This window comes from Mus caroli, chromosome 1 (genome assembly GCF_900094665.2).
Source record: "Mus caroli chromosome 1, CAROLI_EIJ_v1.1, whole genome shotgun sequence".
Taxonomy (NCBI): domain Eukaryota; kingdom Metazoa; phylum Chordata; class Mammalia; order Rodentia; family Muridae; genus Mus; species Mus caroli.
Genome location: NC_034570.1, coordinates 169626077 through 169639492, shown reverse-complemented (window position 1 = coordinate 169639492; position 13416 = coordinate 169626077). Strand labels below are relative to the sequence as shown.

The window sequence follows — 13416 nt, the reverse complement described above, 5'->3', positions numbered from 1 at the left end:
AGTGCGTGAGTGGCGGCCCAGGTCGCAGGTTTGATCTCCAGCGCTGGAAGGAAAAAGTGGAAGTTACTCAGAATACTGGTGGGAGCAAAGCTGCCATTCTCAGTGGAGTTAGTTAAGTGCTGAAGTAAAGAGCATTAAAAGTTTACACACGGAACTGGAGAGACAGCTAAGTAGGTAAAGTGCTTGTTATAGAAGCACAAGGACCTGAGTTCAGATTCCCAGCCCCCACGGAAAAGCTAAGACTGTTGTGTGCTTGCTGTCCCAGCGCTACGGAAGCAGAGCCATCAGAGACCTGGATTCTATTGCCTTGCAGGCCAGGCAGTGGAGTCAAGTGGTGAGATCCAGGTGAAGTGAGAGAGAGACTTTCCGGGGCTGGGGGCGGGGGAAATCAGGGAGTGAGCACTATTTGGTGAGTTATTATCACATTATCTAACTTCTGATGTCTGTATGCATGTGAGTGTGCCATAAGAACATGGATGCACACATTCATTCAGCATACCCACACACGGAGTTTTTATAAAGTTAGCTTAACACAACATTAGGCATTATTTGAATCCTGTGGCTTTTATCAAATTGAAAAGATCGTCTCCTGCAGAAACAGTTTAGGTTAGTTATGGACTTCAGAAAAGAGCAAGTTTCATATCTTGATCCCTATACTGTGGCAATGTTTGTGCTAAAGTCCTTTTAATCTAATATATTATTTGTCATAATGTATATAAGATACTTGTTATATTTGCTTAAGCTGCCAGCTTTGCCCAATAGAGTTTGATTTATAACTTTTTAAAAATTTACTCAACAAGTTACTTGAATTTGCTATTTGTTTTAATAAACAAGATGTATTTTTATTCAGTCTTTTTTTGTTGTAGCAGTAAAATACAGAGGATAAATAAGGTTGGCATGGGACTCCTTTTCCCGTGTTTAGTAAACTATATCCATACCTGCCATCCTATCAATGGCCTTGTAAGTGTAAGTTTCTTAAACCTCTTCATTCTACATCCTGCTCCCTACTCTAACTATATACATGGTTTGTCTTTTGTTTATTGTCCTTAATGCTTTTTTTAAAGACCATTTATTTGCTGCTTGATATTATGTATTCCTTTCCAAATAAAACGGATACCCCCATTGAATCTTTCCCAACTGCCTTTGCTATTTCTTGGGGCCAAGTTAAGCTAGTTCAAGGATTTTGGCTGCTAGATCATAATGACTATGAGGTAAGTAACTCACTTGGAATATAAGCTTTTGTAGGTTATTATACTAGAACATGTATAACTATGTTAATTTTGACATAGGATGCTGTCTTTTTTCTAGAAGTAATAAAAAACTCACTTTAACTGGTGTTCTCACCTAAACAGCAAGAGCACAAGTTCATAAACTCAGGTTACTTGCTGTTTAAAGAATGGGTCATATAGGTGGATATTTGGGAATGGTGCAGCACTGACTGTTGTGCTAAAAGATTTGCTTGGGTTCTGGTGTGAGCCAAAGAAGACAAAATTAGTTAATGGGTATGAAATTGGTGTAAGAAGTATTCTATATAAGGAGGCCTCAAAGATGATATTTCTGATAAACCTTGGGTCTTTGACCTCTACCATAGATTAGATACTTTTATATTTACACTTACCTAATTTTGACTTTAGTGATTTCTTAAGACTATTTGCCTTTTAAGAACCACAACCTTGTCTAAATACTAAAGACTGTATTTATAGTTAACACTTAATTGTTTTGCAGAATGGCTTAGACCTTCTGTTTCACCCAGTTACTGCAAAGCCTGCATCGTGGCAACATTCAAAGATAATTGAAGCCTTTATGAGTCAGGGAGAGCACAAACAGGCTCTCCGGTATCTTCAGACAATGAAGCCAACAGTGTCCAGTAGCAATGAAGTTATCCTTCACCTCACTGTTCTACTTTTTAATAGGTAAGTACATCTTAAAAATAGAAGCTCTTGGCCATACATTAAAAAGTGGAATTGATGGAATAGATAGTAAAAAAAATATATGAAATCAGGTGACATGACATCTACCTATAAACTTATGGAAAATTACAGCCAACCCTGGATATATGAGACCCTGTCTCAAGAAAACAAAATGCATAATTTTACATTGGTCGCATTATCTTATAAGACAAATACATGATGCCTTTCACCAAGTCAACAGTGTGTGCTTGGCTGAGACATGACTACTTACTATCTGCTGCTTATTAACAACATGGCTTGTCTCTTGCATGGACAGATTAGGTCAGGTATGGACTTAAGAGCAAGTTTCATATCTTAATGCTTAAACCAGATTTGAGCAAATACTGTTTTTCCCTAGAGACCTTTTGTTTTTATTTGTATATTTGTATATTTGTGTATGTGTGCTTTATATGTTGTAAGCATCAAGTGCCTTCCTCTATTGCTATATACTGAATATTCCATAGACTGGCCATGCTGGAATTCATTTCCAGCAAGCCATCACCACCATCATGGATCACTGGCTATGCAAGTGCAGAATAAAGAGTAACTCGATGTTGTTAGAAGTTGGAGAAATTACACCAGTGAAGATGATTGCTTTTTTAAAGTTCAAGACAAGTCCTGTAGTAAGCACATAATTACTTAATTTTCCCCATATCCCTGCATCTCTAATCCAAGTGTTTATTCTCTGTGTCCTTGAACCATAATAGTTATATTTGGGGAATCTGAACTTAATGTAAAAGGTTAGGCCACATAGCAATCTTTCTAGCACTCAAGGATTGGTGATCGGATAATCATAATTAGAAATCGCTGATAGTTGAAAATGTTTCAGTATTTCAAACATAGAAAAAATAACCTCTTCTCTGTGACTATGCTATGTAAGTGGGGTAATCCTGTGGCTTTTTAACTACTTAATGATACTGCTTAGTAATTATGCTAAATCCTTAAAAATAGTACTGGGACCAACCAGGTAGCTCAAGCCAGCAAAAGTGCCTGCCATGCACGCCTAATGAACCTAAACACACAGAGGCAGGAAGGTGACTCCAGAGTCGGGACCTCCACATCACGCAGACACGTGTCATATACACACATGTTCACAGAGCAATAGGGAGATGTGGTTCAGCAGCCATCTACCAGGACTTAGTTCTTAAGAGGATAATCTTTGGACGAGGATAGATTTTAACTTTATAAACAGTACCACCTTCTCTTGCATATTTGTCATTACAGCATTTGAGAAGTTAAGCTAATTACTTTCTAAACTGTAGTTTGTCCTCTCGAAGTATTTCATGAGTTTAGTGCCCACCTTGCAATATTGTGATTGTTAAGTGCACAGATGCCGTTATAGCTGTTGAGAAAGTTGTAATTTATTAGCAGATGGTGGTAGTGATTGATAGCCATTGTATCATTCATTAAACCTTGTAGCTTGATTCCTGACTCTGACCCCTTCTTTATCTAAGATGTGTAGTTTGCCCAGTTTTGTGGTGGGTACACAATAGTTAGGAAACTGTTAGTATTGTGGTTGCCTGATTAATTTTTTTTCTTACAAATACAAGAGAAATGAAAAGCCCTTATGTGCAGCTATTAGCTATTATTTCCTTTCTTTTCCTCTTTCTACACTCAGTAAATTGATTCTCCCATACTCTGTAGCTCAAGTTGAACGACTTCTAACTTCTTCCTTCATGAATATAAAAGTGTAAATCAACATGTTCTGCATTACCTAAGCTTGCCATTGAGATTTTCCCCCCTGTTCTTTAAAAGTCTTAATTTACAGTAGAGAGTTTAAGTTCTTGATATGTTGTTACTTTTGTTGCAGTTATGTAGAATACTCCACATGATAACTGGTAACTCACCTTCGGTAAATAGGCAGTGTTTTTTATATTAATAGGTAAACTGTCAGTATTGTCCCAGACAACGGGCTGTTTTGTTATGTGGTTTTATTCTTTTTGTGCTCTCAGTGACCTTTTCCTGTCCTATTTGATAAGTTACTAGGAAGGGATGCTGAGGACCTGGGTTCAGTTCTCAATAGCCACAACAGCTCATGACCACTTCTAACATGATAGAGAATCCAGTGCCCTCTTCTTGCCTCCACTGGCTTCTTCATGTACATGGTGCACATAACTCATACATGCACACACACATAAAAATAAGTTAAAAAAAAATTACAGAGAAAATTTAGGCTGAATTGCTGCTGTCTTAGTTAGGGTTTTACTGCTGTGAACAGACACCATGGCCAAGGCAACTCTTATACGGACAATATTTAATTGGGGCTGGCTTACAGGTTCAGAGGTTCAGTCCATTATCATCAAGGCAAAAACATGACAACATCCAGGCAGGCATGGCGCAGGAGGAGCTGAGAGTTCTACATCTTCATCTGAAGGCTGCTAGCAGGATACTGACTTCTAGGCAGCTAGGATGAGGGTCTTCAAGCCTGCACCCACAGTGACACATGTACTCCAACTGGGTCCCACTTCCTAACATTGCCACTGCCCGGGCTGAGCACATAGCAGGCCGTCACAGCTGCCTGCTCTGGGATTGACTGTATGTTCTTTTTAATACTGCCAACTTATGTTTTACATATTAGGTAAGCAAGAGTTTTAACGTTTTAGTGACTTTGGTATATTGTTATTTATTTCATCTTTTACAATATTGTGATCAAATCCAGGACCCTACATTGGTAGGCAAGCATTGTCTTTGAATATACTCCCAGGCCAGCCTTGTATTCTTATATAGTAACCACTATCATGAATAGTCATTGTCATTGTGCCAACCTTCTGTTATTTACACCCTATGTACCTTTCCAGTCTTCCTCTCTCTAGGAAGGAAGGCTAAGGTTCAGGTAAAGGACTCTAGTATCCAGGCTATCTTATTTATAACTTACTGTGTAGCCCAAGCTTTTTCTCATACTTGTTTTGAGATTCTCCCTCTAAGATGCTGAAATGGCTGGCATGTGACACCATGCCTGGTTCATATGGTCAAACCCAAGACTGGTGCATACTGGATAGATGAGCACTCTACCGACACACACCTCCAGCCCACAATTGCTCTGCTGGTGTTTATGTAGATTATATTCCTTGCAGTTGTATTGTTGCTTTCTGACCTACAGATAATTTTAGTTTTCATAATTAAGCAAGAGTAAACCTCTAAAACAAGTCTGTCAGTGGGATCAAGTTGAACTCTGTATTAATTTCTCTTGCTGTGGTAAAGCACCATGACTATGGCAACTTATAGAAGGAATAAATGCTAAGAATTCCTTTATTTATTTATTTATTTATTTATTTATTTATTTATTTTTGTTTTTCGAGACAGGGTTTCTCTGTGTAGCCCTGGCTGTCCTGGAACTCACTCTGTAGATCAGGCTGGCCTCGAACTCAGAAATCCGCCTGCCTCTGCCTCCCAAGTGCTGGGATTAAAGGCGTGCGCCACCACGCCTGGCTGAATTCCCTTATTTTTTACAATAAGCATGAAATAGAGTGAGCACTGAGAATGGGCAGCTCAAAGCTTCTCATTATCACTCACTTCATCTGACAAGGCCTCACCTTTGAGACCTCACCTAAGAGTACCACCAACTGGTGAGCACGTGGTAATCCATGAGTCTCTGGGAGACATTCTTAATCAAATTGCCACAGACAGACTATAACTGCCAAAATGCACAGATTCCCAGACTGATGGTAGACACTCTTCAGTAAGTGTTACTTCTCACAGAAACCAGTTCAGAGCTTCCACTTGATGTCTTCAAATGTTATCCACGTTTTCCACTTAGATCTTGGTTTAGATCAGCCAGTCACCTACTTCCAAGCCATGCTTCTTACCTCCCCACATACATTGTCAGTTTATACACACGGGTCTCCAGTTTTGGTCCAGTGTTCTGTTCATGCTAAGTGTAACTACCATGATATCCTGACTTTTCCATGTCAAACCACACAAACTTGCAGTTCTTTCTGCATGTTAGCTTCTACTTTGTTTTTCTGCTATATAACACTTAAATATTAGAAAGCTACTTAAAATTGAGGTTCCCAGATACAGCCAGACACAATGGTACAGGCCTTTAATCCCAGCACTGAGAATGCAGAGGCAGACAGATCTCTTAAGTTCAAGGACAGCCTTGTCTACATAGTAGATTCCAGAACAGCTAGAGTGAATTCCAGAACAGCAAAAGCTATAGAGTGAGATCCTGTCTTGGGCGGGGTTGGGGGTAGTGGTGGGGTGCCCAGATGTCTTTTTGACATTAGTAAGGCTCATTATATATCAGTATTAAATCAAACTTTCAAGTTAATTTTTAGTTGCATGTGTAATTATCTTTTGATTCTGTAAGTAGGTGACTTTCCCACATGTTCCATAACTTTTTGAAACTTTGGTACTGATTTCAGATGCATGGTTGAGGCCTGGAACTTACTGCGACAGAACTCAAACAGAGTAAATATAGAGGAATTATTAAAGCACGCTTATGAAGTTTGTCAGGAGATGGGCTTAATGGAGGATTTACTGAAGCTGCCATTTACAAACACTGAGCAGGTAATCACTGATCAGTATGGACTTCAAAAGAAATGTAGGGTCAATTGATAGTTTACAAATCTGCTTTGTTCTTCTAGGAATGCTTAGTGAAATTTTTACAGTCCAGTACCACTGTTGAGAATCATGAATTCCTTCTAGTTCACCATTTACAGCGTGCCAATTACATTTCTGCCTTGAAACTAAACCAGACTCTGAAGAATAATCTCATGGTATGATTAATGTTGTCTCATTGTATGAAGCAAAATAATACGGGAAACTAAAACCTTTTTTACTTATTTTACAAGAAGTTAGAGTCTCACAACCGTCTCACTTTACATTGTGCTGAGCTTGAAGGATCTGCATTGGTGCGGTTATTACTGAGAGCTGAGAGTTACTGCTTATGTTCTCTGCATGTACCATTATATCAGATAGGTTCCGTCACCGAGAAAATGAAAGGAAGACAACTAGAGAGGAAGAGTTGTACAGCATAAAGAGCAGACCTTCAGAAATTAGACTGCTTTTAGCTTGCTCTGTACATATAGGATACCTTTTGAGCCTTGCTTTCCTGGTCTGTAAAATGATTCTTGAGAGCTTGTCTGTCTGGTTGCAATATCCAGCATATCCACATCCAGGGATGGACCTGACTGAAACATTGGGAGAATGAAGGAAATAAGAATGATAGAAAAGCTGGGATCTGCTGGACTGGACTCTTATGTAGATTCCACAGCACCCTGGAAGCTCAGTGTGTTTATTCTATACAGTTGAAACAGGAGGGAGGGCAGGGCTACTGCATATAGCTGAACAAGGAAGCTAGATTACTATATACAGATAAATAAGGAGGTAGGGCTTAAAATATATAGCTGGATCAAGGAAGGCAGATTTATTTAATTTTGGTAGAGCAATCTTCAGGTCAAGTATCCAAAGGAAGAAAGCTACATTTTCTATACATAGTATTAACATCCACAAATGGACCAAAAGAAACCTTTGCCACTACAACTAATGTGTGTGTCAGGGGTGTCACTCATTTTCCTGTGTACATGAGGCTTTTTGTCTTGACACGTCCATGGCCATGTCAGCAACACATGTTCACTCAAAGCTTACCCAGCTTTGAAGGAGCAAAGTGTGTGTTACGTTGTCCGAGTTGTGAAGCATCAGAGATTGGTGGGTGTTTGGGATGTATAAATGTGTATACAGTTAAGGAGGTATATGAAATCTGAGCTGGAAAAATGTAGATAAAGGAAGATACTAGATGACGTTCATAATTAAAATTTCAGGAATAAATCTATAGCAACACCGAAAATTAGGAAAATTAAAACTTTATAATGTATTTAATAGAGTGATCGTGACCCTCGATTGCGGGAGAGATCGGTGACTCGAAATTCTATATTAGACCAGTATGGGAAAATCCTACCTAGAGTCCAGAGAAAGTTAGCTGTTGAGCGAGCTAAGCCTTACCACCTGTCGACATCCTCAGTTTTTCACGAAGGTAAGATCTCATTGTAGAATGCTTGTACTCGGGCTCGGGAGGAGACTGAGTGGTTCCTTCCCTTCCTGAACTCCTCGCCATCATTTCCTTGCTTTGTGCACTTAATTACCTTTCTATTAATAAAGTCATGTGAGAGGTACAACTGAGTCCTGTATTTTTATTTTTTAAGTTTCTAGACCCAAACCATTATCAGCATTTCCAAAGAAAGCTATAACTGGAACAGTGTTAACACGATCTACGTTCATCAGCAATGTTTTATCTAAAATTGGAGAGGTGTGGGCAAGTCATGAACCTAGAAATGGCATCTCACTTTTTAACAGGTATTCTTTTCATTAACTTTACTTTTTTTTACTTTTTTTATATTTACTTACTTTGTGTAGTGGAGGGCATGGGTGTCAGGGTGCATGTGGAGGTCAGAGAACTGTTTAGATGAGTTGGCTTTCTCCTTCCACCATATGGGTCCCAGGGATCAAACGGAGGCAACAAGTGTTTGTTTGTTTTTTAAAATACGAACTAAAGTCCTTCTACACATACTCTTTCCTGAGCTGCAGCAGTGTTCCTGGGTGAACCGTCATTGTTAGCAAGTTTATTACCAAATATAAAAAAATGAAAACTTCATTTAAGTTAGCTACTTTGTTAAAGAAATGGTTTACATTTTAAACTCTTTTTATCTGTGGTGTGGTATGATGGGATCAGAGGCTTTCCCAGGCAGCTCTCTCCCGTGGAGGTCTACCTGCTCAGCCTTCTTTCTGGCCCCACATAAGATTTTCAGATGACTGTTTATTGCTATCTGGCAACAGTGCAGAGAGATACACAAAGTGAGGAGGAGAAGTCCTTTGCTCTCTGTCTAATCTCATAGATAACCATGTGACACACAATTTAAAACTGAGTATTTTTTCTTTGTAGTCCTAAAGCAGAACAGCCATCTCCTGTAGTACACTCTTTCCCACACCCAGAGCTTCCTGAGGCGTTTGTTGGAACTCCAATTTCAAATACATCCCAGAGAATTTCTAGGTGAGACTGTCTTGAACAATTTTGAAAAAACTGTACTTGTCTTAAACAGGTAATATTTTAAATTATTAAGCATTCATTTGAATACTTTCTGTTCTAACTTGGGAGTATAATCATTTTATGAAATTATAAATCAAATTACACTTATTTCTGTTTACTTAGTTCATGTGGCTTAATGAAAATAAGCAAGCCATATTAAAACTCTGAGAAAAACAAGCTGTCAAACTTTGTTTTGTTGACCACTAAAAGAATGTTGAAATCTTGGTTGACTCGGTGATGATGTCTTCTGGGCCCACTGAAGTGTCTTGTGTTGCTTAGGTGCAGTAATAGTTGATCTTTCCCAATAAATTAACTCTTAATGTCCTCTTAAAATATGAAATTGTGAGGTTGGATGTCACATACGCCTATAATCTCAGCACTTGGGAAGCAGAAGCAGGCAAATGTCTTGAGTTCAAGGCCAAGCTGTTCTACAGATTCCAGACAGCCAAGGCTTGTTAGCAGAGAAACCTTGTCTCAAAAGACAAAACAAACTCAATGAAATTGTGATTTAGTATATATTTAAGAACACTGGGTACCTGAACTGTACTCATACTTATTACTAACAGAGAACATTGTTTATTCTGAACAGTAATGCCTACTCACTATAAATTTTAGCTGTTTTGTCAAAATTATACTTATTAATTAATTAATATTAAAATTGAGTTTTTACACTAACAGTAAGGTACTTGGTATTTTAAAAAAAAGTTGGAATCAGAGATGTTTGGACCTTTCATAATTGGGCATATTCTGAAAGTTTGGACTGAATTTAGTTAGATGGTTTCTAATATGAGATGATAGGAAGTTGATGAGCGTGAGTGTGACTCATGTTTTGTCTTTTCCATTAGCTGTAGTTTCCAGCAAGCCACTGCCTCTGTCCCCTCTACCTTAGCAGCAAAGTGTTGAAAGGGAGGCAGTGAGAACTCTGGAGACAGCTTCTAGGGGTTTCTGGTCTGCAGTGTAATGAAAGCGAAAGAGGACAGATCCTATTAACTGTGGTTATGTGCCTTCTCAGAAGATGGGTGCACTCCCCAGTTCTGTCTTCCATACTGATTTTGAAGAAGTGGGACCAGTCAGTCAGCCATGGCACTTCCACAGGCTTACATAATCGCTTCTGTTTGTTTTGTTTATGTATATAACTAAAAAGTCCATTATTTGGATCACACCAAAAAGTTGAGGAAATCCCAATACCTAGCGAGATGCTTAGCATTTGCTTTATATAACATTTCTTATCTTGATTCTTTTTTTGTTTGTTTGTTTGTTTGTTTGTTTTTTAATAGGCTTACTTATTTATTATATGTAAGTACACTGTAGCTGTCTTCAGACACTCCAGAAGAGGGAGTCAGATCTCATTACGGATGGTTGTGAGCCACCATGTGGTTGCTGGGATTTGAACTCTGGACCTTTGGAAGAGCAGTCGGGTGCTCTTACCCACTGAGCCATCTCACCAGCCCTCTTGATTCTTTTTTAAAAGAATAATTTTGCCAGGCGGTGGTGGCACAGGCCTTTAATCCCAGCACTTGGGAGGCAGAGGCAGGTGGATTTCTGAATTTGAGGCCAGCCTGGTCTACAGAGTGAGTTCCAGGACAACCAGGGCTACACAGAGAAATCCTACCTCGAAAAAAATGGTTTCTGCAAATATTTTCTCCCTGAGTAACAGTTGATTCGGATAGGGTTTCTTATTTCTGGAGCAGCAAAGCTGGCTACTTTTCTAAGCAATTTCAACAGAGGTTTCCCTCACATTCTGGAGGAACTAAATGATGCTGTTCTTTTGTTGTTGATTTGTTTTTGTTTTTTGAGACAGGGTTTCTCTGTGTAGTCATGGCTATTCTAAAACTAGCTCTATAGAGCATACTGGCCTCAGCTCTGCCTACCTCTACTTCCTTACTGCTGAGATAAAGGTGTGCACCACCACCACTACCCTAGCAAGCATGCTGGTTTTATCACTAAAAATTAAAACCATAAGTTGAGGGTGATGGCATGTGCCTATAATTCTACTACTTGGGAAGCAAGGCCAACAGGATCGGGAGTTCAGGGTCATCCTCTGTGTGTGTGTGCGCGCGCACACACACACTTAAACACAGCGAGAACAACCTGTACAAGTGGGCCACCAGATACTGTAACTTGAAAATGACCTTGAAATTTAAATCATAGGTAAAGTGAAGGTGGGCAACTGGAGCTCTTTGTTTTTAAATTGTTATCTACAGTTCCTAATTCTTTTTTGCTTTTGAAAGAATGTCAGACTTTTTAAACTAATGCTGACAGTTTTATTACATTAATATACTTACCTAAAATTAGGTTTACATATTATGATGTTTAATAGTGAGCACACAGATATCTATTTGTATTTAATTACAGATTACTGGATTTGGTTGTCCATCCTGTCCCCCAGCCTTCTCAGTGTTTGGAGTTTACTCAACAAAGTCCCACAAGATCTCCTTTGTGTCTGCTGTCCAGTTCGTTACCATTAAGTTCACAGTTTAGAAGGCCACATCAGAACACCTCCAGGCCTTCAGAGTTACTTTTACTTGAGACTCCTCTCATAGTTAAGGTTAGTATTACCTGCCTAGTATCCTAGGGAGTCGGCACTGTTGTCAAGCAGCACATAGAAATTAATCTAGTTACAGCATAACTCTGGATATTCAAATGTATTCATCTTCATTCTTACGGTTATGTTTTTTCTCTTTCTTTGATTTATTTTGTTTTGTTTCATTTTCAATTTTTTCAATACATTTTCTCTTTGTGGCACTCTCTGTGCTGGAACACAGAGATCTGCCTGCCTCTGCCTCCTGTGCTGGTATTGAAGGTATGAGCCGCCACTGCTACCCAACTCTGGTTATATTTTTAAAGTACTGTATTTTTACTTTCTTCTTAGACAGTTGATTAAGTTTATACTTTTTCTGCTTAATATTAATGATGTTTAAAAAATAATGCAAGTCTGTATATGATTGTCATAAATTGTCTTTTTTAAAATGCTTTTGTGTTTTTGAATTATTTATATCTATATTATTGTTGACCATCATCATGTTGTTGTTGTTTTCCCAAATACTATGTTGGTGTTTTATCTTGCAAATACTTTGTTTTTAGGCTTATTTTCTCACTTGTTTCATTTTGAGCTAGTGTTGTCAGGTGATCTTTTAAAAGGCTTTTCTTCTACTGTCCTTGATAAATGACTTAAGAAGAAAACAAACCCAAACTGGTAGTGACTGGTAGCAGTTAGCATATACATTTTTCATTTTCCAAGTATTTTTGCATATGGTGTCTTAGGCTCTGGTGTTAGTGTGATTCTGCATATGGTTTTTCGTTGGTTGGTTGGTTGGTTTGGTTTGGTTTGGTTTGGTTTTTTTGGACAGGATCTCACCAGTCACCCAGGCTGGACTAGAACTTAGATGCAGCTCAGAGTGGCCTAGAATTTGTAACCCTCTTGTCTTAGCCTCCTGGGTTTGAACCACTACTATGCCCAGCTCCTCTAAGTTTCTTGTGTAGTAATATGGACTAAGTCGGGGGGGCGGGGGGGATTGTTTTTGGTTTTTTTCCCCATTATTTATTGTGTTTATTGGTTTGAGGAGAAGAGGTTCCGTCTCTTATTGTAAACTAAGGAATTCTTATTTTTCAAATTGAATAAGGGATATTTCACTAAATGCTGTTATGAAAATAGTTTAAAAGAGCTCGATGTATTTGTTAGGTCCTAACTTATACTGTCCCCTATTCCTGACTTACAACATATTTCTGTCCCTTTTAATTCTCTTTCCCCTAAAATCACATTTTTATATTCTCTGTGACTACAATCAGAGGAAATTAAAGGTTTATTTATTTATTTATCTCTTTATCTCTTTTTGAGGCGGGGTTTTTCTGTGAAGCCCGGGCTATCCTGGAACTTACTTTGTGGACTAGGCTGACTTTAAACTCAGAGATCTGCCTGCCTCTGCATCTTGAGTGCTGGGATCAAAGGCGTGTGGCTTTTTAAGAGAAGGTTTTCTTTCCTTTTCTTTTTTTAAAGATTTATTTATTTTTATGAATATGAGTACACTGTAGCTGTACTGATGGTTGTACGTCATCATGTGGTTGCTGGGAATGTGAGTTCAGGACTTCTGCTTGCTCTGAGCAGTTGGCCCCACTGACTCTGGCCTGAAGATTTATTATTATATCTTAAGTACACCATTGCTGTCTTCAGACACACCGGAAGAGGGCTTCAGATCTCATTACAGATGGTTGTGAGCCACCATGTGGTTGCTGGGAATTGAACTCAGGACCTCAGGAAAAGCTGTTGGTGCTCTTAATCACTGAGCATCTCTCCAGCCCAAAACTCTACTCTTTTCTTTTCTCTCTTTCTCTCTCTCTTTTCTTTTTTTTTTTTTTTGGTTTTCGAGACAGGGTTTCTCTGTGTAGCCCTGGCTGTCCTGGAACTCACTCTGTAGACCAGGCTGGCCTCGAACTCAGAAATCC

General features: G+C 38.8%; 1 protein-coding gene across 2 annotated transcripts in view; it reads left to right on the top strand.

Annotated features, from left to right (window-relative positions):
* Ahctf1 (AT-hook containing transcription factor 1) overlaps positions 1-13416 on the top strand; it is a 59249-nt gene that overhangs the window by 26660 nt on the left and 19173 nt on the right. For both annotated transcript variants that reach the window (XM_021175618.1, XM_021175460.2), the window contains exons 20-27: positions 1065-1211; positions 1726-1913; positions 6314-6458; positions 6536-6667; positions 7773-7923; positions 8093-8243; positions 8830-8937; positions 11329-11521. In XM_021175618.1, coding sequence (XP_021031277.1) covers positions 1065-1211; positions 1726-1913; positions 6314-6458; positions 6536-6667; positions 7773-7923; positions 8093-8243; positions 8830-8937; positions 11329-11521 — 1215 coding nt within the window. The remainder of the gene's footprint in view (positions 1-1064; positions 1212-1725; positions 1914-6313; positions 6459-6535; positions 6668-7772; positions 7924-8092; positions 8244-8829; positions 8938-11328; positions 11522-13416) is intronic.